Source organism: Chionomys nivalis, chromosome 23, assembly GCF_950005125.1.
Source record: "Chionomys nivalis chromosome 23, mChiNiv1.1, whole genome shotgun sequence".
Lineage (NCBI taxonomy): Eukaryota > Metazoa > Chordata > Mammalia > Rodentia > Cricetidae > Chionomys > Chionomys nivalis.
The window spans coordinates 866073-891305 of NC_080108.1; the positions used below are offsets into that span (position 1 = coordinate 866073).

Sequence of the window (25233 nt, forward strand, 5' to 3'; positions counted from 1 at the left end):
GGGGATCTAACCCATCAGCGAATTCATAGCTCAGTGGAACCTTTAGGAGATGGGGCCTGGTTAGAGGAAGCATGTCAATCAATGTGCCGTGAAGGGTATACTTGGCTCTCAGTCCCTTCTTCCTTCTCCGCTTCCTGCTCATTGTGAGGAAAGCAGCTTCAATCCTCCACAGGGCCCCTGCCGTGACATTCTGCCTCACCCCAGTTCCACAGCGTTGAGTGACTGTGGCCTGAAACCTCTAAAGCCATCACCCAAATAAGTGAACATCCTGTCACCGTGATAAAAGTGACTCACACAGTGGAGAGGATGGGAAGTACCTAGACACCACTCACAAGGTCTGTCCTTGGGAGCAGAGCATCTGCCAGGACACAGAGGACGTTTCTTAGCTGAGCATCCCAGGAAGCTAGGAGCATTGTCCCAAACAGCATCACTGTCTGGCATCCCCAGATACACACACATACACACACATACACACACAAACACACATACACACATAAATATACACACATACATACACACATAAATATACACACATACATACACACACAAACACACACACAAAAACACATACACACATAAATATACACACATATACATACACACAAACACACATACACACATACACACAAATATATACACACACATACATATACAGACACACACACATACACACACACAAACACACATATACAAACACTCATACACACACACATATAAACACATACACACACATGCTCTAACACATTACCACACTATCCTCTTCCTTGCTATCCCTATAACTGACCACTCAGAGTAGTACAAGAAACAGACAGTGAGTATCTTAGTCCAAGGTTATCAAGACATCTAAACATGGATATCCCCAATCCATCTTCAGGGTTATCCCTGCCATGTATACGCTTCCATCCGTGATGGGCATCACCTCTTTGCCATGTCTATGACTGTAATCCTGGGACTCAACTGAGAATAAATTTAACATCCCAGGGAAGGTACTTGTCCCTGCCAGGGGTACTTCCTCGGTGGTTGGGAGGTGGATGACCTGGAGCCAGGCTCCACAGGACAAGGAAGGGTGGCTCACTAGATGGCCAAAGGACTTGACAAGATAGGCAAAAGGAACAGTTCAGAACTGTGAAGTCTGGTAGGCGAGGATTCCCAGAATTGATGTCAAATGCCCCATCCATTGGTCCTGGGCCCTGGACTAGCACCAGGTCTTGGCCACAGATGGGATGGGGAAGGATGGGAAGACAGGACCAGTTTCATAGACAGAAGGCACATAACCAAACTCGGACAGTGATCTAGGGACTCACTGGGTCCTCTGGTCCAGCAGAGAGCCTGGCATGAAGTAAGCACCCTCTGTTGCCAATGTGTATATTGGAGACCTGACTCCCTCCTTCTCTGTCCCTTCCACAGCCTCTGCTGCTCCTACTAGGTGAGACTCAACACTGGTCCACAGAGAACTCTCTGGAAACCACTGCCTGAAGCACAGGTGAACTCTGAATGAGCCCCGGGCCCAGTGCCTCAGAAAAGCCAGTTCTGAAGAAGATGCAAATGGTGGATCATCAGAAGACCTACACATTGTCCTGGAGAGGCAAGGTGAGTGTCCTGTCCTAGGTCATAAAGGAAGGGGCCTGAAAGGAAGCCGGAATCTGCACCTTACAGCTCTGCCAACGGCCCAGGGGCTCAGGACCCCAAGACCCTTGTTTACAGTCACAAGGGTCTTCTCTGATGAGCTGAAATCTGTAGCTATGCTCTGTCCTCCTGACTCGGGAACCACAGTCCCTCTTAGCTCAGAACAGTGCACAAGAACATAGCCACTTCTCTGGGACACCTTCCCAAGTCACACACCCCAGTTTCTTCACTTCACTTGACCCTGGCCTCGGTTTCTATCACTCTGATTTGTTCATGACGATCTTTAAAATGATGATGATGATGATGATGATGATGATGATGATGATGATGATGACGACGACGATGATGACGATGATGATATAACATAACCTCTCTGGCCTCAGTGCTTCCATTTGTAAACCAGGGTGATTCTGGACCTCCCTCATACAATATGAAGAGAGGCCTGAGGCCAATGTCTTTCTATAGAAGCAGCTCTTCTGAGAATGGGCAATTCACTTCCACAGACTCATTTAGCGTTGTCCTAACTGTAGTGGTGATGGTAGGGGTAGATCTGGTACCTAACGAGCAGGGGCCAGGGATGAAGGCAAATACCCTGCAGTGTACCAACCAGGCAGATGCCACCAATAAAGAATAATCCAAACCAAGACGGCAACAATTCCAAGGGCAAGAAACCCAAACTCAGCCAAGACCTTGCAAGCAGATCTCAGCTATGCCTCAGCATCTCTGGCAGAGCCCCATGTAGGTGAGGACAGCCCCTGTTTCCGAAGTCCTAAGAAGAATTTCCCCAGGAGAGAGCAGAGCCAGGGGCTGGAATTCAAACCCTCGCCTCACTAGCTCTGTGACCCAGAACGAGTCACTGAGCCCCTCTATGCCTCACTCTGTCTGGAAAGTAGGAGATGTCACTGCTAAACAAAGAGCCTTATATAAGCTATGGTTGCTGCTATCCATCAGGGCCCCTTCCAGCCTTGGAGCCGTCAAAGACGACCCTTGAATAGGGAAGAGCTGCCCAGAAGCTTGTCTCCTAGAGCAGGAAGCCATGCCCATGCATTCTGGGTACCAGACCCTTTTGGAGGTGGGGTTCTTCCCTAGCCCTCTGCCCGGCACTCACCCACAGGGTCCACGAGGTCAATGTGGTCCACAAAGTCCCGCTTCCCCAGGTAGACAGTGAGCTGGAGAGGAGAGGCACAAGAATGTTAGTGGCTGTGGACCACCATGACAGGCACGATGACACCTATATACATTCCTAAGCCTTATTGGAACCACAGCAAGATGTGGTCCCTCGCCCCAAACCAAATATTAATGATAGTAGATCTTGGAAACGTATTTCAACACCTCTGTCTCCCAAAGCCCTATGAAAGGTTTGTTATTTTCTCATTTTATTGACAAGCATACCGAGGCCTAGGTTAAGCGAAACCCCACTGAGGGTTGGAGGGAAAGCAGATCAAAACAAAAAAGCAGGGCATCTTGGGGACGGTTGGGGGCAGGCAGGCAAGCCATGCGCTCAGTGCTGAAGCTAATCCTGGCTCTGGGCTCTTCATCTCTACCTACGCTGAACTAGGCAGGGATCTACTTACACGAGGACATCTCTTCTTCTGGGGCACCGAGGAATCAGGGAGCTAGCTCCCTGCCCAGTCCCCAGTCAGCAAGGAGAAGTCTGAGCCAGACAGAGCTCCAGACTCAACACTGAACTGGGAGCACCATCCTAGATGCCCCCGACTCCTCAACCTTCCCACAGTCCTGACCGTTCTATCCCAAAGGTTCCTCAAGGGAGACCACATCAGTCCCTTTGACACTTGGCGCCTCCAGCTGTTCACATCTTAGCCACGCCTAAAATCTGAGCAAGCAGCTGTTTCAGACAGCTGGGCCTTTCTGAAAGCCCTTTAACCATTTCCCTGTGTCCAGAGGGTAAGGATGACAGATGGATTTCATTCTCAGTACCAAATCTAGTTGACTGGTCTGGGATGCCTGGGGCCCTGGATTGCCAAGGAACCTGAGATAGGACACAGCCTGGCTCAGCAGGAAAGGTTAAAAGATGATTATTGATGTCTGCTAGGAACTTCAAATGGAGATACAGATGTGCACAGGTAACCCAGGTGCGTGAGCCGCTAAGCCTGGCCAGAGGACACCTGTCATGTGCCCTGCGTCATCCTCAGCTCTGTTCCTTCTGTTCACTTGGAGACTCACTGGCCTGGGACGTCCCACTCTTCCTTGGATTTTATGTTCCACCCCAGAGTTCCCCCTTCTCCCCTAGCTTTGCTTAGAACCGTGTCACCTCCAGAGGAAGCCATGGCTGACAACACACCCCAGGCAAGGTCTTCCGGTCTCTGGGCATCCCAGCATCCTACTTGGCATTCTGTGTGACATGACCCATTCCTGCACTGTGAGCACCGTGCCTCTTTTATCTCAGCACTCTGCTGACCCCCAGCAGACCCAGCCCAGACCTGGCATAGATGTCAGTACTGCCTGTTTGCTGAACAGAGAGCAAAACAGGATACATCCTGCAGCCTCTGCAAGCAAGCAAGCAAGAAGCCCGGGCCCTGGGAGGCCTTGGAGACACGGTGACCTCTCACACCAGGGGACTCGATGGCGTCACTATGGCCAGCTATCTCAGTCTCTGATGTCTCTTCAGGAGAGGCCTGTCCATCTCTCTCCAGCTGGGGGCTCCCTGAAGCCCACACATAAGATTCTAGGGAGCCCCCCACATACACACCCCATCTGAACTGAGGGCTCCTGAGGACAGAGCTGGGTCAGCCCGTCTCTCCCTGGAGACACTGCTTCCTTTCCTGGTCCACAGAGAGACTCCCTGACTGTGGGGACAGTGAGGAGCCGGCACACACTACAGACTCACCTTGCCATTGGGGCTTGCCTTCTTGAACACTCTGTGGAGAGAAAGAAAGGCGAAGCTAGGGTTAATGGACTCTGCCCAGCCAATCTCTTGCAGGCGACCCTGAGGCAGGGTCATAGATAAAGAGGCCTTGAGTGTCCCACAGGTACCAGCAAAGCTTCAGTGCGGGACAGCTTCCTTCCTTCTGCCTCTCCTAGGGTGAGTGCCAGCGGCCTGCAGCCCGCCTGCAGTCCTCAGAGTGAGCTGAGGAAGACACAACTCTACCCAACTTGCACACAGGAAAACCTTCACACTCCTGCAAGGTCCCAGTGATCTGGCCTCACCTCTTCCCCTCCCTGTGTCACCTCCTGCTACTCTCCCTTAGCCTCCAGCCTCACTGCTCTCCAGCCCCTGTTCCTTGTTCCTTGTCCACCAGGTGATGTCTGCACAAAGCCTTTGCTCCAAGTTTCCCTTACCCTATTCTCTTCCCAAATATCCACTTTCCCAACGTTCCTGCCATCAACCCCTGACATCCAGTCCCCCAGTCCTTCTCTTGATCCATTCTTCCTTTCTTGCCAATGACCCCTTGACTGACCATACACTTTACTCTCGCCCTGCCTGTCTGCTAGCACGCCCACTCCGCAACAGTGGACACTCTCTCCTAGCTACAGGTGCATCCCAAGCACACAGGGACACACCTCACTATTGTTCAACGAATGTGTTAAATGATAGCAGGTGGCAAGAGCTCAATAAATACTTGTTGAACAGATAAATAAAAGAACGGCATTGCTTCACTGAAGGACAGAGGCACAGGAATGCGGGGGTTGGGGGAGGGGATGCATATGCTCACACATCAGAGCACTGGGTGTGAGGTCAGGGGGTAATGTAGTCTCTAGATCTTGAAGGGTGCCACTTGCCTTCCATGGCAACCCTTTCCCCCTGCCAGAGCTGTGTCTGGGAGGTTGAGTCTCCCTCACCCACATACTGTCATGGAGCCCACAATTTATCAGCCATGATGGAGGCAAGGCAGAAAAAAAAGTGAGAGCTGGGGAGTTGGGGGTGAAGGGTATTGAAAGAAAGGGAAGGGGGTGTGAAGAGAGGAGACATTCAGGTATGAAAATAAAAGATAAAGAGGTGGGAGGAAAAGAGAGCCACAGAAAGAAAGCTGGAAGCAGAGAGAGATCAGACAGACCAGAAAGGTGAAATAGCTCCCCCAGGTTCAGCAAGGTGTACCCCAATCCTTCCCAGAAGCTGATCTGCAGGCCTCCAGGCTTGTGATTCTGTGGGGTCTCCACAGCCTTGGCCCTGCCTCACCCTCCCTTCTGGGGCCCAGGGAGTATTGACAGGTCTGAGTATTGCTTACAAAGGAGAACTTGGCCCAACATCTCCCCAAGTGCTCCCCTAGGGGCCCTAGGAGCCTCTTCTCCTCATTAATATTTATCAGTGTTGGAAGTGTGAAGACGCCACAACTGGCCTGGGTGTGATCATTGTTAAAGTAAGGGGAAAAAATGCGGACCACTACTCCGAACCAGCAACTCCAAGCTAGGGGCTAGGAGCTCCATGTTTCTCCAGGAAACAGAATGAGTGAAAACCCTGTGCCTCCTCACTCGCCTACAGCCCTTGGTAGTCAGGACTCTGAGGGAAAAGAAAGATCTCACACCCCGACAGCATAAACAAGCAAGTGAGGGAAGCCACCCCAGTGGCTGCTGGAAAGGAAAAGGCCAGGAGGAACAACATTCAGCATCAGGAAAGAGGGAAGGAGGAGGGGAAGGGAAACTCTACAGAGCAGCTAATCGTTTCTCATAGTAAAACAGATGCGAACTCCCGCTCCACGGCTAATTAACTGGAGGCTTCAAGTGATGTATTAACTTACCCAAGAGCACAGCAAACAAGGGACTAGGTCAGGACCCAGACCCATTTTGGACTGAGCCTCCAGGGATTGGTTGTTGCCTTAATCCAACCCACTGTTTCCTAAATCTATGTTTCAAAAAGGCAGGAAGAACAGACCAGAGGGGAGGGGGGAGAGGAATAAACGAAGGAAAGGTGACTAGGGTGAGGGGCAGGAAGCACAGGCATCAGTGGGGAATGTCCTGTCACCACCTTAGTCAGCACCAGGGGCCACCTCCTTCAGGAAGCCAGGACTCTTGCGGCTTCCTCAAACAACAAGACCAGCTGCCTCACTCGCCGCCGGTGTTTGTTATTCTCCACTCATGCCTTTAAGTACTTTTCCCAGGACAAAGCTGATCACGGACAACCCCATTTCAAAGATGCAGAAATTGAGGCTGGAAGCAGTCACCATCGAGGTTCAGCCAGTCCCTGGCGTCGCAAGCACCCAAGCACCGCCGCTCAAAACTCCACCCACTTCTTACCCCTAACTATCGGGGAAAAGAGGCTCCATGGGGTAGTTTCAGTTCCCACAGCCCCACATGGGCAACACCACACAGACCTCTCTGCCTATGGAGGGCACCAATTGAACATAAACCCATGATCCCAGCCAGCCTTGAAGTTCCATCTGGTCCCACCCCCAGCCCTGCCTGTACTCCACAACCTGAGCCTCCGTCACAGCTGGGCTCCCCAAAGAGAAAGGCCAGCAGTGTCCTTCCTGGTGAAGGTTCGGGATAGCTCAAGAGAAAGAAGAGGAGGTCCAAAATCTCACGGGAAGGATGAGCAGGCAGGATGCGCTGGGACCGGGGCTGGGAATGGGGACGCCATCGGAGCCTCAAGCTGTATCTCCCTGTCTCCACCGCTCCTTCTGGGGCTGCAGGTCCTCCTGGCTGCGAGGCTGTCTGTGCGGCTGCTCCATTGTCTCTGTGGACCAGCGCGCTCCGCTTACTCAGGGATTTTTCTGCTCCTCCATCCTTTGGGCTCGCATGTGACTCACACTCCAACCCTGTTTCTTCCCTGCCTCTCACTCAGCTTCCCGCTGCTAACTGACTGAATGGCCCAATTCCAAATTCCCAGGAGAGGAATCTGATTGGTCAGCTTTGGTTAGGTATCCCACCCCCTGGCCCAATCACCTGTGCCCAGGACAATATCCTGTGGTCCACGAAGCCAGAGCAAAAGAGGCGCTGGAGATTAGCATTGTCCAAACCAGAGGTTGCAACTCATGGGTTGGTTAGGAAGTATATTTAAAATATTAGGGGACAAAGGGATGGCTCCGTGATAAATCTCCTGCCTCACAAGCATGAGACCTGAGTTCGAATCCCCAGTGCCAACATAAAAGCTGATTATGACAGTGTGCACCTGTAACCCCAGCCCTGGGGAGGCAAAGATAGGCAGATCCTGGGGTAGGGGTGGGGTCCTCTGGCCCCGCGATCTGGCCTACATAAAGAGCTCTGGGTTCAGAGAAAGCTCCATGTTTAGTGAGAGACCCTGTTTCAAAAACTAAGATTGATAGAAGACATCTGTGGCTGACATCTGGTCTCCACATTCACACGTGTGCACAAGCACATACATTAAACACACAGGGAGATCTTTTTTTGAGGCAGGGTCTTACTATGTAATCCTGGTTGGCCTGGAACTAACAATACAGACAGGCAGGTCTTCGGACTCACGGTGATCCTACTGCCTCAGCTCCCCACCCCACCCCCCGTGTGCTGGGTTTAGAGGCGTGCACTCCTATGCCTGACTATATTTTGGGGTTGATTGTTTGTGTTCAAGACAGGGTCTCATAACGTAGCTCTAGCTGTCCTGAAACTTACTATGTAGACCAGGCTAGCCTCAAATCAGAGATCCTCCTGCCTCCGTCTCCTGATTGCCACTACACCCATCTTCAGTTTTTGTTTTTTAATGAAATGAAATGGACTAGAATATAGAAACAAGTGCCGCAGGCAACGAAGATGTAATAGATACTCCCATGGGCACCAGGATTCTGATTCCCTGAGGCTGGATGTGTGGGATGCCAAGCATCTCCCTTTACCCTGTGGGAGTACACATGCCACATGCCACTTCCAGCCAAATGCACAGAAGAGGCTGTCCATGGGCCCCCCAAATCCTTCATACTCATTTTTCTGTGGCTGCTATTACAAATTCAGTGGCTTTAAATAACTATTTATCTATAGTTCTGTGCTCCAGAAGTTCAAAGTGGGCCTCCCTGGGTTAAAATCAAGATGTCAGCAGTCAGAAGTCCTTGGTTCCTTCTGGAGGTTCTAGGGGCAGATCTGCTTCCCGCTTTCTCTGGCTTCTAGAAGCTTCCTCCACCCTCCACCTTCAAAGCCAGCGACTCACTATACTGTATCACTCAGATCTGCCCTCACTTTCCTTTTAAGGACCTTTGAGATGACACGGGGCCCATGGGTAATCCAGAGAGATCTCTCTATTTTAAGGCCATCCAATCAGCAGCCTGAAGCCCATCTGTAACCATCATCACCCATGGCCACACAGCACAGCATTCAGAGGCTCCAAGGAATAGGTAGGGTCCAGACATCTTGGGGTAAAGCATTGCTTGTCTGCCATGCTATCTTTCCTTCTACTGCCAAATTTAGCAGTGTTCTGGATTTTCTGCTACATGCTAAGACAGACAGAGAGCTTGGGTCTTGTCAGATACATAATTCTAAAATATGAAATCCTGAGCTGGGCGGTGGTGGCCCACACCTTTAATCCCATCACTCGAAAGCAGAGGCAGATGGATCTCTGTGACTTGGAGGCCAGCCTGGTCTACAGAGCGAGCTCCCGGACAGACTCCAAAGCTACGCTGAGAAATCCTGCCTCAAGAAAAAGAAAAAAAAAAGAAAGAAAAAAAAAAAAAACGAAAACGAAATAAAATTTAAAATCCTGAGACATTTGCTACTGCCGCAGACCAGCTGGAACCTAAGACGGGGAATGCCTATGATAAAGTGATCCTAAAATTCACAGGGGAATTCAAGGGAGCAGGATTGCCAAAACAGTCTTGAAAAGAATAGGACAAATCTGGAAGCCTTAGACTCCTGATTTCAAAACTGGCTGCAAAGCTACAGTGATTAAGGGGGCTAAAGGGCTGACTCCGTGGCTCAGAGCACATACTGCTCTTCCGGAGGACCTGAGCTGAACCCCGGCACCCACATCACGTGGCTCCCAGCCACCTGTAACTCTAGTCCCAGGGCTGCCTGACTCCTCTGGCCTCATCAAGCACCTGCACACACATATGCAGAAAAACACATAATTAAAAACAATAAGTTATTTTAGTGAAGGAGCAATTAAGGTTGTATGGTATTAAAGACATATAGATCAATAAAAGATAATTAACAGTACAGAAATAAACCCATATATTTGTGGCAATTTATATTTATTTATATTCAAATTATGGCATTTTTATGAGTTTTGGCAAGAGAACTAAAACAAGGTGGTGAAGAGAAAAAATAGCCTTTTTTTTCTTTTCTTTCTGTCTGTCTGTCTTCCTTCCTTCTGTCCTTCCTTTCTTTCTCTCTTTGTATCTCAGACTGATCTCAAACTCCAGGTCCTCGTTCCTCAACCTTGTAGGAGTGAACCACCACACCTGCTAAAATAGTCTTTCCAGCAAACACCTGAAGGACTAGAGGTCTACGTGCTAAGAAATAAGATGAGGCCCCTACCTCATACCTCATACAAAACTGGCTCAAAATGGACCAAAACCCAAATGTAAAAACTACTGCCATGAAACCATTAAAGAAACTATCAACTATGTAAATCTTCACGTCCTTGAATTTGGCAATAACTTTTCTTTGTTTTGTTTTTTGAGACAGTATTTCTTCGTGTAGTCTGAGTTGTTATGGATCTCACTTTATAGACGAGGTTGGCCTTGAGTCCAGAGATCCACCTGACTCTGCCTCCCGAGTGCTGGGATTGGTTAAAAGGTGTACCAAATTATCACCCAGAGGCAATAATTTCTTAAATCTGACACCAAAATTATGAGTAACTAAAGGTAGGAAAAATAAACCAAGTATTTATGCTAAAGGAGTTACTATCAAGAAAGCAAAAGAGAACTGAAGACATGGCTCCATGGTTAGGATCAGTTGCTACTCTTGCAAAGGACCTGAGTTTGTTTCACACACACACACCACACACCACACACACACACACACACACACAACACACACACCAATCAGCCAACAGCGACGCAGCCACTTTGAAAGGCAGACAACTCCTCCAAAAAGCTAAACTGAGTTCAGATGTGACCCATCTGGTCCACTCCTAGGTATAGACCCCTGGATGTCCACAGTAGCGTCCTTTAACACAGCCACAGAGGGAGAAATGTCTGATTGATGAGAAAGTGAATGTATTTTTTAAACGTGGCAGACAGATACAATGGAATATTATTCGGTCACAAAATGGGATGAAAAACTGACCCAGGCCACAACATAGAGAAACCCTGAAAGCAGTGTGTGTGGTGGGGGAGAGGCCAGGGGTCAGTTTCCAGACACAAAGATGAAGGTGGCTGAGGTCCCTGAGTGTTTGAAAGATTCAGAGTATCTGGGCATAGCTGGAGAGTTTCCCCGGTGCCTCAGAAAACCCCAGAAGGGCAAGCTGAGCTAGAGAGGGGCCCATGGTTCCAAGAGAGTCGTGGGCCATCTCTAAGCACAACCGAGTCTTAACACAGCAGGTAGTTAGCCATGAGGGGCCTTGAGTGCTGGGCTGAGACACTTGGGGCACATCTAGAAGGCAGTGTAGAGCCACAGGCAATGAGAGAGAGGAAGAATGGATACAGACACACCCTTGAATTCACAGCTTCCCCCTGCATCTGTCCCTGCCCCCAGCCCCATCTCTGCTCCTACCCCTATGGCAGTATTGGCTCAGTTAGGTGGGGTAGGGACTATGCAAGGGGGCATTGCTTCTCAGACGCAGCCGCCCTACATTCTGACCCACTTTCCCGGGTGTGAGAACAGCCATCAGGGAGCAGGGAGGTGTGAGGAGCAGGTGGCAGTGGCAGCAGAGACTCTGAGGGCCTTACGATATTCTCCCTGGGAGGAGTTGTTTGTGCTGGGCTTGTCTGCTGTCTGCTGTGAGGGAATGGAATGCCTCACGTGCTTGGCCCACCTGCTTCTCGGGTCAGCCGGGAGGGGAGACAGGAAATGTCACCTCATCTCACAGACCTCCCCACGGTTGGGGGCCTGAGAGGTCACAGCACAGCCCTGGTGGAGAAACCAAAGCCTGGGGGTGGGGGGAGAAGCAGCTCCCGCACTGGAGCCAGAAGACTGGCTCAGACTTGCCACTGTGTCCCAACCAGCCTAGAACGGGCACCCTGGACTTCTGCCACCCTGGCTTCTGTCAGAGATGTCTCAAAACTTCACAAGGATGCCCTTGGGCCTGACACAGCCCTGGGCATAGAGTGGTTCTAGTAGGCCTGAGGGCTGGGGGCCATGGATGGGATTCTGTCAGATTTAGCTGTAATTTACCAGTCTTTACTCACATAATCTGACCATTATCTGGACTGGTGAGGAAATGGGGTAGGACAATCATGGGGTACATGGACTAGACTCTGTCCCCTGAACAAAGGACATCACAGCCCATCTTCTGGGGATCTAAGCCACTGGAGAAAGGCAAACCAAAGACTAATGCAAATTTTACCAAGCTGCCTGGCATCTGAACACAATGGCACCAACAGACAGCCTGAGCCTGCCTCGCCTTCCTGAGGGCTAAGGAGAGACAGAAAGGAAGGGACAAAAGAAAGGGTCCAAAAATTCAGGCACCTGACTCCAGTCTCCCATCCTCTCTGAGGCCCCCTCCCCTGTGTCGAGGGTACAGAGGACCACCCGCCATGCCCCTGGGAATAACAGGGAGACCTATCTATTATAGAGTCCTTAACAGGAGGGGGCATTACTGGCAGTATCCTTCCTATGTCATCATCTTACTTACCCGGGCCACACCAATACCCTCAGGTGAGAAAGTAACCATCCCAGCAGGAGAGAAGACTGTTAAAGATAATACTGTGTTATCAGACTGAGGAAAAAACAGACCCCCTTCAGGGAATGGGTCCAAGTGCCCTGTGTGCCTCCAGGGCACCTACAATGTAGATGGGATGCAAAGGCAGACATTCCACAAACAAATCAAACCCTCCTCACTCACAGGCACAGTGGGAGGGTAATAGGGAGTAGCCGTGCACCCGGCCATATCAGAACCTTTCTCTCTTCCCTAGGGTCCTCTCAGTACCCACACCAGCCATCAGGGACACCAGTGACATTGTCTTTCTTTTCTGGTTGCTGTGATAAACCACCCTGGCAAAACCACCTTAAGGACGACGAGTTGATTCCGTCTCAGTTCACAGGCATCTGACGGGGAGGTGGAGGCTGCAGGAGCCTGAGGCAGCAGCACACACAGCAACCACTGTCAGGAAGCCGAGGTAATGGATGCCTGTGCTCAGCTCTCTCTCTGCTTTGTATACAGTCCAGGATAGTGTCATTGAGAGTGCACAGGTCTTAATAAACCTGATCAGCATGACCCCACTTAATCTCATGATCCTACACAGTGAGTTGGCCATCAAAATCAACTCTCACAGATGAGAAAGAAGGCCAGGAATTGGCTCCTCCTCCCACGCTTGTTTTCCTCTGTGCATAGTTGGTGCTTGGCAAATACTCTGGATGAGTGGATAACTGAACCAGTAACAGACAAGCTCTGAGTTTGAGGACCAGAAACATGGGACCTAGCCACATAGTAAGTTAGGATTGATGGTCTACACATCAGGATGTGTCTAACAGACGCTCAGCTCAGAGGAGCCTGTACCAACAGGGCGCCACACACAAGACCGCTGGCCCCTGGTTTTCACAGTGAAAAATTCTTACTCCATTTTTTGAGATAAGTTCTCATACACCGCAGGCTAGTCTTTTTCTTTTTCTTTTCTCACAGGGGTTTGAGAGAGGGTCTCACTATGTAACTCTGGCTGTCTTAGAACTCGTTATATTAGACCAAACTAGCCTTGAACTCATAGAGATCTGCCTCCCGAGTGCTAGGGTTAAAAGTGTCCACCACTAAACCCAGCTCTGGGCTAGTCTGAAACTCAACTATGTAGCTTAGGATGGCCTTGAACTCCTGTTCCTCCAGCCTCTGCCTCTGGGTGACACTCATTCATCCCCACGTCTGTCAGTATATTAAATGCAAAGACAAATTCAGAAGCATCACCTTCTCTCTTTCTCACCGATCAGGAGATGTCACAGGGATCCAGCACAGAGGCTCTGTCCTCTCTGCCTGTGGAAGCCATGCTGTGGCCAGTCAGGGAGCTGAAAGCCCCCCTGCTACCAGGGTCTCCATGCGGACAGAGGCCTACAGTCTAAAGGACAGCTCTGGTCCTGAGGAAGAAGTTGCTCATGGTGCCTGCCGTGATCTGGAGCTGGCTTCTCCAGATGTCTGAGAGCTGCCCAGCACGCACCACAGTTCTGGTAATTTCTGAGCTTATTGTCACACCCATCATGAGGGGTTCTAAGCTAGGAGTGAGTTTTAGCACAGGGGACATTTGGAACACGTGGTCATTTTTTGTTTCCAGCTGCCTGCCCTGTGCACAGGGCAGACCCATACCTAGCAAAGGCTCTCACTGCAAGCCCATATAGGTCAACAAGTTTCCGTCCACACTACGACTGAATAAATTACCTTAGAAACAAGGAAACCATACTCAGCCCCCTTACTTCCATATCCTCTTACTGAATTTCTCTTCTTTTCTTGAGGTTAGTGGGGTCTACTGTGTCCTATGGAGTAGTGCCTCCTGTTCAGCACTCTCAACACTACACCCAAGGGCAATCACACTGGCAGCACAAACTCCACAGTGGGAAAATTTGCTCTACAGAAAAGGTAAGGGCTGAAATCACCCACCACCACTTTCATTGTCTTCCAATGAGTCAGTGGTCCTTAGGGCAATGCTTGGGTGTAGCTCCAAGTGAGGTAGAATGCCCTCTAGGCCAGCTCCAATACAGGTGTGTGGGACGGGGGGACTAGGTACCAGCAGCATGTAAGGACCAGATCATGGTCATGTGCATACACACACACACACATGCACGTGCATGCATGCACACATACACATGCATACACACATGCACGCGGGCATACACACACATGCATGCACACATACACACACACAGAAACTATGCAATCAGCAGACACTCTCACACTTCCACATAGGCACACCACATGACACACTAACCACACTGTGCACACATTACAGGCTGCTACCACACACCCTCCTGACACACACTACCCATACGACACATAAACACACACACATACTCCTACGAGTAGTCTTCTACCCCATAAAGGAGTAACTGCAACCATGAGAAAGCCAAGGAAAGGTAGTCTTCCTGATGCCCCACCCTCTTCTCATCCTTTATGGTTCACCCATCCCCACTCCTCCAACGCCAGCCTCCTAAAGTAAACATCTCAACCTCCTCTCAGGAAGCATCAAGCTCAGATGTCCCCTTTCCGCGTCCCTGAAGGCTCTGGCCAAGCAATTGGTCAGTGCTGCTTCACACCTAGTTCTGAATAACTCTGCTGCTGAATTTACCTCTGTCCTTCCTAGAATCCGCAGCAATCGGCACCTTGCAGAATTCCATCACTTGGGGCTCGTCGGCTGCCACATACACAGCTAATCCCAAGTCTTTCTCTCCTGCCAGACACCGCTACTAATGCCCAGGCAAGTCCTGCACAATTCCTCCCATATTGCTCTTTCCCTGTGTGCGCTGCCCAGCCCAGCCCTGCCCTGCCCTGCCCAGCTGAGCCATCAGACAGAGGATGTGCTCTGTGCACCTCTTAGGGATCCAGGAATAAGTGATACAAACCCACAGGGAGAGGAAGACAGCTGTTTCCTGGCAAGCAGATGAGAAGACGTCTTACCCCATTTTGCAGGCGCAAGCCTCAAGACTCAGGGATACCACCGCGCAAGACCAGGAAGGAGCATAGCAGAGGCAGGGCCCCTTAGTGAGACCCAGAACTGGGGGCCGTAGGCAGCAGCAGCCAAGCCAGCCCTGCAGACAGCTCTCCCCAGCCCCAAATGAGGGTCAGTTACAAAGAAAAGGAAAAGGCGTTCCTGATACGCGTCCTGTTTCCTCTCCTCCTCTGGGCTTCTCTGGCCATAGACAGCGGATGTCTCTGGGCTGGCAGAACTTGGCCTGTGCACAGCCAGCCAGTGGTGAGGGTCTCTCTGAACCTCTCTCTACCTCAGCAATACAGACTGCATGGAGATGAGTTTCTTGAGTGACCCTCGAGTTTCCCATCCTCGGTGCAGGGAGCCTCTCCGTGTTAACCCTTTGCGAGGTGACTCACAGGCAACACCTGACTCCACCAGAAAGGTACCTCCCCTAGGAAGCCTTCCTATCATTCTCGCTGGCTGCAGGAATCCTTCCTTCTACAGCTCCCCATCTTTGCTCTTATACCTGACTATCTGGCTCATTCCTTACTGGCTATCTGGAGGGGCGGAACTCTCTAGGAATCGGACAGTGGAAGGGATCCCAAAGTCAGAGCCCACCTGTTGAGTGCAAGGACAAAGTGTACCTGCCTGTTCTACAGAAGTCCCTCCTGGGGGTGGAGGTCAGGCCCCAAGCAGCATCTCCCTGAGGGGCGTGGCTATGACTCCTCTATCAGACTAGAAGCTCCTAAGGGAAAGAGGTCATGGTTCCTCATGCGGACAAGAGGGCTTCCAGGGAGCAGGAGCTGAGTTTCCCTGTCACACTAGACAGGACATGCCTCCCCCGCACTCCATCAGACCAGCAGCTCCCCTCCTCCATCAGACCTGCAGCCCCACAGCTATTCCAGAACAAACCAGTTCAGACAAAGGCATAGAGAAGAATTTTAAGGAATCTTGCCCAGGGTCCCATGCCAACTTCCAATTCACACCTCAACCAAACTGAAACCTTCATGTTATTAAGGCAGTCCGGTCAAGTGTCTAGGCAAAGGCTATCAACTGTCCATCAAAACTATCAGCTTCTGAAGGGATGGTGGCAGTTGTGGGGAGATGTCCCTGAAAAGGGGGTACCAAGACTGTGCACTCAGCTCTGGTCTTGATGTAACTATATGTCAGGTCCCTGTAGCCAATAATGTTACTTCCCCGTCTCCAAATGATGCTACACCTGTTCCTGGCTACATAGACATCAGCACTGGGAAGAACGAACAGGAGGGCCCATTCTAGCTTCCTCTTTGAAGGCAACACTGGCCTTCCCTGGGTGACACCCCTGCCCCTGACCCACGCAGCCATCATGTCTTCTCCCTACTCCTGCCAACTCCAGGAGCCCCTATTAGTCAGCATCAGACCACAGAGTCCACGCAACACCTCTGACAAGTTGACAAGTTGAGGCTCATGTGTTCCAAACCAGAGGTGGAAGCAAAGGTCGAGGACCCCGGGCTGAAGGTACAATCAGGGGGTTGAAGGGCAAGGTCTGAAATCAGACCCCAAGATCATGGCCCAAGCTGCCCAGAGCCAGCAGGCTGAAAGTCAGCTGAACACATGCACGGGAGAGAGCGGCTGCATTCTGGTGATGATCGGAGACTTTTCTGACTCAGAAATCATTACAAAACAGATGCTGCCGTGTTTACTACAGTCAGGCACTAGTCTAGATGCTTCATTAGTTCATTTAACACTCAACAAGCAGCCTGCACCTGTTGTTATCCCCTTTCAACACACACCACCTGATACATTCTTACTGTCTCCACTGGAAACTAACACATCGGTTAAAGAGTTCACCCAAGTAACAGAGTACGAAATGAACGACCTAAGCAGTCAAGGCAGATTAAGAAGCCAAAAGGAAGCTGGGTAGTGATAGCGCACACCTTTAGTCACAGCACTTGGGAGGCAGAGGCAGGAGGATATCTAATCTGGAGGCCAGCCTGGTCTATAGAGTGAGTTCCAGGATATCCAGGGCTACACAGAGAAACCCTGTCTCAAAAAACAAAAAGTCAAAAGGAGAGCCTGGGAAAATGAATCAGAGAGCAAGGGTGCTTGTAGCCAAACCTGGAACACACATGGTAGAAAGACAAAACTGACTCCCCCAAGTTACCCTCTGACTTCCACATGCAAACCACACACACACGTACACGCAACACACGCACGTGTGCACATGCACACATGCACACATACATGCACACACATGCACACACATACACTAAATGTGCAAGTTGAAAACTGCTAGAGCCCAATGGCAGAGCACTTGCCTTGCATGTAAATCAGTACCACCAGCCAAAAAAAACTAAAACTAATAACAGTGCTTCTGATATTAAAAGAACTGGATGCTTCTAAAAAGACACAACCCATTCCCTTTCTGTTCCAAACCACACATTTCATAACCGGACACAGGATGGTACAGCTCAGGATGTGAGAGGGTCTCCAAAAGAGTAGCACACAATGTTTCTCAGGCATCTTAAATCACAGTTATCCCTCTTTTCAAACTTTTAGTTTTGGTCTAGGGTCTCATGTAGCCCAGACTGGCCTCAAACTCATTATGTAACCAAGGATAGCGAATGCCTCCTCTGCCTGCCTCTACCGGCCAAGGGCTGAGCTTACAGGTGTAGGCCACCACATCCGGTTTCTGTGATGCTGAGGACCAAACCCAGAACTCTTTGCAAGCTCAGCAAGCAATCTAACAACTGAACAACATCCCCACTTATTTACCCATTTATTTATTGACATGGTTTCCTTATGTAGCCCAGGCTGTACCTGAATTCAAGGTCCTCCTGTCTCTGCCTCCTGAGCGCTGGGGTTACAAGCATAGATTACCACAGTCAGCTCTTCTGAAACCGAGTAATTTTATTAGAATTTAGAAAACAAAACTCCCATAATGATTTTTAGAGTTCCTGGCTACCGATGGTTCAGGTGTTGAGCCTTTTACATGGTTTTCGGGCCTCATCTTTTGGACAACTCCAATGAAAACAAAAACAATAGTCTCATTTTATAGAAGGAGAAGCAGGATCCAGAGAAGAGGAGAGAAGGCCACCACAGTCCTTGAGGCTGTCGAAGGCAAGGCCAACCTGCCAGACCCAGCCTCTATGTCTCCCCTGGATGTAAGTATTGCTCACCATGCTCTATGAAGGAAGCTGGGGAGGCTGAAGACCCCAAGAGGACCACTCGCTCCTCTGTGAGGAGCACTGACTCCTGGGGGCTTGTGCACCTCCAGAGGGAGCACCTCTCTACAGTTCTCTGTAGGCATTGTCCCTTTGGCTGTTTGCCCTGGCATATGGGAGCACTCTGAAGCTACATCTCCATCTTCTGCATCTGTTTGTTGACATAGTCTCTTCACGTAGCCCAGGCTGGACTTCAACTCAAGATCCTCCTGTCTCTCACTGAACACAATATAAATGATAAATATAAAGTGCACAGGCGGGATATCTAACGGGCCTGTGGCATCACAGTCCTGCTATTTAGCTACCTAGAGTGTGACACGTAGTTCTGGCACGAGCCTGGGTCCTATGCGTGACCATAAAACTAACACCGCCACAGCAAACAGACCCGCCAGGTGGACTGGGGCAGGTCCAAGTCTCTCTTGGCTTCAGCTGGAGCAGAGGCTCTCAGTGGAGTCATGCTACCTCACAAAAGCCTGGACGGCTGAGGAGATAGTAGGAATGAGGCATTCTGGGGAGGCCACAAGACCGTTAGGAGAACATGGCTGAATTATCGAACATATTTAAGAAATGATTTTCCGTTACTTCTAAGAACACGGAGACCTGGAAGTGAGGTGGGTGCCAAGAAGCTGGCCAAGAATGGTGGTAAGCAGGGGGAAGCATTCAGAGCACCTCCAAAACCTTCCCCTGGACTCGGTACGAAGCACCCCACACCCACTGCAAACCTTCACCCTACTTGCCAGTTTCACTTTTGTCCCGAGGGGTGGTGAGAAACCAGCTGTAAGGAGCCACACGGACCCCCTCAACCACTAGTCCGTCCAAAGCAGCACCCCCAGAACCAACTCTACCACCCCAGCCTAGAGACAGACCATGCGATCCCAAACCCTCCGAGAGGCGCACGGGAGGAATGGGTGTGAGTAGCGGACGAGGTGAAAGGCTGAGCTCTCTAGCCTGGCACCATCTCACATAGCATCTCGCCACACCCCTCCTCATCTGGGTCCCAAGAATGAACAAATCGATGTCTTCATGCACTGGGAGAATAAGCCAAGTTCAGTGTGTGGCGACTTCGTGCATAAGAGAAGACCAAGGCTATAGAGGACGGTGCCCTCAGGGCTGCCCATCAAGTGGGGAAAACCAATGTAATATTACATAAGGACAGCAGTCAGGAAAACCCACTGTCACCCAGCATCGACCGGGTGCTATCTGTGTGTCCAGCACATCCCCTAGCTTACGCTTTCATACACTGGTTCAGCCGTGGAAGACTGCTCAAGGGACAGGCTGTGGCTGAGCCACTTCCTAGTCTTGTCCCTACCACCCGAAGCCAGAGTGCCGACTTCCCAGTCCCTTTTGCCAAACCTTCTCTGGTATACCTCCACTACAGTGCTGTTGAGAACCAGAGGGGACTGACTGCCAGATGCCATGAGATGGGGGAAAACACAGCCCAGTGGCTAGCCCAGCAAAGGCACCAGAGGAGGGGTTGCCCAGGGGAGGACAGTAACTCCAGAGTGAGATGGAGATGGACAGGGCTGTTTAAACGTTACAGAGAGCAAGCTGTCCCCAGGCTTGGACTTGAAGGACAATGTCGGAAGACATTTAATGCATATGCATTTAATGCATACATTAAAACGGTATGCATATGCATTCGACACTCTGACCTAGCAGGAAGCATATTCACAACCCATTCAAAGTCACCCTTGTTCTGCCTCTCACAAGCCATGGTGGTGTTAACACACACACTCACATTTGCATGCGTGCATACACTTCGGTGATTGAGAAAAAAGAGGCTCGGTGAAGGAAGATAAGCAAGCCAGGCAAGTCAAGCCAAGACTGAATTCTAGGCAGAGGGAGGCGAGTCGGAGCCCAGCTGAGCTGCAGTCTGTTATGAGAGGCAGGGGGCCTTGTGTTCTTTAACTACCCCCCACTTCCAGCCCTGCTGGTCGCTGGTTCTCCTCTCCCCCTTACCACAACTCCTGTACACACACAGTCATGCTCTGGGGCCTGTCAAAAGGGACCCACCCTAGAAGGGCAGCCAGCAGAGCCAAGCAGCAGATCTCTGCCAGAGACAAGGATGAATCCTCGCTCCAGCGCCTCTGAGGACTGATAACCTCGACCCTCCACTGTCAATTTGCTCTCCCATCAAGTGCATGGCCGCCAGCCTCTCCCATCTCCTTCCTCTGCCCCTCACCCTCCCCAGGGAGCAGTTAGCTCAGCCTTTCCCATCAGTGGCTCAGGAATGATGGGAAGTGCTCCTGGCCAGGAACTGAGAGGAGGTTGCTCCAGGGAGGGAGGAGAGGGGCATCCTTGGGGCAAGGATAATGTCTGTGTTTCCTGAGCCCCACACTGCCAGGAGCACAGACCTGAACTTAAGGCCATGGTAGTGGCAGGGTCTCACTTTACGAATGGAAAAACAGAAACTCAGACACAGGAGAAAGGGGGAGTCCCAGGAATTAATTGACACAACACAGGTATGTATGGCAGGTTGGAGAAAGTACCCCATCCTACTCCTGAGATAAGACAGAGGGGCAGCACATGTTAAAAATCTTGCATGGGGTGTGGGGGGGGGGGCTCCTGAATTATGTGGGTAGGCGGGCCTATAGTAATCACAGGCTCAGAGAGAAAAGACAGCTTTAGAGTCACAGGAAGATACTCTACTGATGGCATTGGATACGGAGGACAGGGCCAGAAGTAATGGATGCAGGTGGTGTCTAGACGCCAGTGGGGACGAGTAAAAGCATTCTCCCCTGGGGTCGCCAGAAGGAACACAGTCCTGCTGACCCATTTTAGACTTCAGACCTCCAGAACCATAAAAGAAACATCTTGGGGGCTGGAGGGATGGCTCAGAGGTTAAGAGCACTGACTGCTCTTCCAGAGGTCCTGAGTTCAATTCCCAGCAACCACATGGTGGCTCATAGCCATCTGTAATGATATCTGACGCCCTCTTCTGGCCTGCAGGCATACATGCAGACAAATACTGAGAATACTGTATACATAATAAATAAATATATCTTTAAAAAAAAAAAAGAAAAGAAACATCTTTAATCTACCAAGGAGACTGAAGGTATTTCGGGTGAGGAAGTAGTAAGGCTCAGAGAAAGACTACCACTCGCTCAGGTCCCATACAGCACACACCACACTGCCTGCTGGGTACACGCCTTCAGAGCGGAAGCTTGCTGTCTTCCTTCCTCCTCCTGGAACTCTGGGTAGAGTTCACTCCCTTTCTAAAGCAAGGTGGTCTAGGAAGGACCCAGACCAGGGGGGTGAGACCCTGAGATAGTCTCTGACCCACCCTGGTATCCACAGCTCATCACCCCATCTCTCCTCCCTCTCCTCACTTCAGCCTCTCTCAAGACTCTTCATCGATGACTGTAAATTTCTGTAAAAAATAAATAACAGGGCTGGAGAGATGGCTCAGTGGTTAAGAGCATTGCCTGCTCTTCCAAAGGTCCTGAGTTCAATTCCCAGCAACCACATGGTGGCTCACAACCATCTGTAAGGAGGTCTGGTGCCCTCTTCGGGCCTGCAGACATGCACACAGACAGAATATTGTATAATAATAAATAAATAAATATTAAAAAAATAAATAAATAAAAAATAACATATGTCGAACCTGTTGCTTCATTAGCGTGCACAGCGCCCCCACACCCAGGTCCTACCACTGCATCTTGTATGGTTGCTCATTCAGAATCCTCAAGAACCCCTTGGTGACCCCTCAGGCCCTGCACTCCCTCCCTAGCTCTGCCTGTCTTCCTCAGAACACCCCTGTGCTGTACTCTCCTGTTAGCGGTCACAGAATATGGCCCTCGCTAAGCCAAAGGCGCTATCTGTGCAGCAGCAAAGGTAACCCAGGAGGTGTGCTGGCACTCAGCATGAGGAGGTCACCTCGCACTGGCTTGAGCTGAAAGATGCACCTGGCACATTCAGCCCTTGGAGTCACTCAGGAGGGAGGGGATGGTCTGACCCTTGTACGGATGAGGACAGAGACCCAGAGAGGGAGAGAACCTCCTCTGCTTACCCAGCTAAGCTAGAACCGTAGAACCAGCCCTCAGGCTAGCTACACGACTTGCGGGGCCGTGCAAATGAAAACGTGGATGTCAAGACAGAAACAGCTGTGTTAGAGCTCTGGGGAACCCTTCTGACTACAGATCCTGGCACCTCCCAGCCTCCCGTGGAGCTGCCCCCCTCCATCAGCAATGCCAGGCGACTCCCTGTGGAATGTTCAAAGGCAAAAATCCCAAAGGGTATTGGGAGGCATTGGGTGTCACATATGAGGAAGGGGCTGGACACGAAAGACTTGTTGAAGAAAATCTGGCCCCTACTCAGCATCCGTAGAGGATGCTGGGATTTTTTTTTCTCTTTTTCTTTCTTTCTTTTTTTTTTTCTTTTTCAGCTGTTACTTTTTTGTTTTGTTTTTGTTTTTCGAGACAGGGTTTCTCTGTAGCTTTGGAGCCTGGCCTGGAACTAGCTCTTGTAGACCAGGCTGGCCTCGAACTCACAGAGATCTGCCTGCCTCTGCCTCCCGAGTGCTGAGATTAAAGGCGTGCACCACCACCACCCAGCAGCTGTTTCGTTTTACACGTGCGTGTGTATGCAGGCCAGAGGTCAGTGTCAGGTGTCTCTCTCACTCACTCGTTAATTCCAGCTAGACTGGCTGGACTTGAACAAGCACCAGGAATCTGCCTGCCTCCACCTTCCAAGGATTGCAGGCTCATGCCCAACTTTTTATGGGGGACCTGGGGATCTGAACCCAGGTCCTCAGGCTTTCACAAGCACCTTGCCCACTGAACCATCAACCCAGCCCTGGAAGCTGCATTTTAGAAAAGGAGATGCTGTGTGTGGACCAGAGATACAGAGAACCAAGATGTCAGGCCTGAGGAATCCCAGTATCCTTCAAACTGTATTCAGGCGTCAGCCTTGTACAGAACCAGAGTATGAGGGGAACAGAATACAGGAAGGAACAGAGAAAAAGAAAGGAAATCTTTCCCCAGACTGCCTTGCTTATTTTTCCTAGCTCTCTGGACAGACAGACCCTCTGCCCTCATTATAGAGGTAACTGAACTCCCCAAAGCAGCAAAATGCCCGGTCACCCCCAGAAAATAACGGAGGCCTCACGGCTCCATCTCACCTGTGGGTGAAAACCTGCTTCAGTCACTGCTGTTATCCCACATCCTGCTCACTCAGAAAGCACAGCCAAACCCCAGAAGGTATTCAGACGTCCTCAGGCCCTCAAAGCCACAAACCCTCCCTTCCCTCTCCACTGCCAGCTGCCCCTCAAGGCCAGGCCTGTAGTACAGAAGCCAGAGACCAGCTGAGGAAGCCAGTGCAGCATTCTGGCAGTTCAGGGTGCCCATCATCAGACCAGACCTTTGTCCACATCTGGATCTCTCTCTCCAGCCTCCCCTCCTGCCCCTGCTGCACACATACCCTGGGCATCGGGACACCTCACAGAGTTTACATAGGCTGCTCTGATTGCACGGGAAGCCTTTCCCATCTGGCCTACCTTCAAAACTCATGCCAGCTCTACCTCCTCTGGCAAGAGCTCCCTGAGGCCCTTGTTTGCCCTAACCAGCTCAGCTTCCCTGGTTGCTCCTCCACCAGATTTACTAAGTAGCTGCACTCCCCCCCCACACACACACACAGTGCAAAGAGCTGAGGATAAAAAGTTCAGTCCTGGCTCTCTCAAGCCAGGGTGTGGCTCTGCTTTCTCCATGTGAACATACACCCAACAAGACCAGTGAGGGAACCTGGGCTAGGGATCTGTTCTGAGCTCCTACATGCCAGGTCTCTGCAGAGGCTGGGGACAAGGCCTCCCATGGCCCTCAGGCCTGGAGTAGAGATGCTGGGTGAGACAGATCCAAACTATTACCAAATGAGAACGAGGCCATTATGAGCCTTTCCGGAAATCAGAGGTCCTAGAGAGAAAAGGCACAGCCAAAATCCACCCAGATCAGTCCTGGGATGACCAGGAGCCTCCTCTGCAGGTGCGAGTTTTATGCTGAGGAGAAAGCAGGTAGTCCGCCCCCACCCTGAAGGACTTGCTCTATGGGTCCCTCAAAGGGTGGAAGGCATCAAGGTTCACTATGGAAAGCCACAGCCCACAGAAGCTCCAAGCAGACACGGTCGCTGCTGGAGGACTCAGGCCGAAGTGGAGTCAGATGGCAGAGGAAACATCTTGAGCGCCACTGGGAGGAAGGGAGGAGAAAGAGAGAGGAAGCAGCCAGACACGCAAACTCCTCCGCTTTGCCTCCTTCCAATCAAAACAGAATTCCTGGCAGGCAGGGACCTGTGAGGAAGGAGACAGGACAAGAACCTAGGGCCTTAGGGACCAGGGTGAGATGCTGGCCCTGGGGCTGGAGCCTCCGCCAGCTCGGAGGTGGAAGAGACAGCGTGGCCTAACGCCTACTCCTCATACCCTACTCACGTACCTAACACTGCCCTAACCCCAGATCCACGGTCTGGGTTGAGCAACAACACAGCAGAATTAGCACCAAATCAAAACCTATAATGGTGTACAAATGGTCTGATTGGGGGAATGAATGCCTAGCCTCTGAGGAAGCCCCAGCCCAAGCAAATGACCCTGGGTATCAGTTTCCACCACTGGGGGTGTGTGACAGTGCCGGGTTGACCACTGTGACCGAGGGACGTACAAACAGAACCCTAGAGGAGTCGACAGAGCATGGAGAAACAGCAGGAGAATAAGGTTGTTCTGAAGAGAGCTGAGGTCCTACTGAGCCTGAACCATCTGTGGACAGACAGGGGGAAGAGAAACAGGGGTGACCTCATCCAAAGAAGACAGGGGCCTCGTT

General features: G+C 50.9%; 1 protein-coding gene across 4 annotated transcripts in view; it reads right to left on the reverse strand.

Moving 5' to 3' along the window:
- Arrb1 (arrestin beta 1) overlaps window positions 1-25233 on the reverse strand; it is a 70988-nt gene that overhangs the window by 21308 nt on the left and 24447 nt on the right. For 3 of the 4 annotated variants that reach the window (XM_057755905.1, XM_057755904.1, XM_057755907.1), the window contains exons 1-3: window positions 7107-7337; window positions 4475-4505; window positions 2735-2795 (exon numbers count right to left, since the gene is read on the reverse strand). In XM_057755905.1, coding sequence (XP_057611888.1) covers window positions 2735-2795; window positions 4475-4505; window positions 7107-7162 — 148 coding nt within the window. In that variant the 5' untranslated portion in view covers window positions 7163-7337. Of the gene's footprint in view, window positions 1-2734; window positions 2796-4474; window positions 4506-7106; window positions 7338-25233 lie in introns of those variants that run through there. The other variant, XM_057755906.1, reaches the window with a different exon arrangement.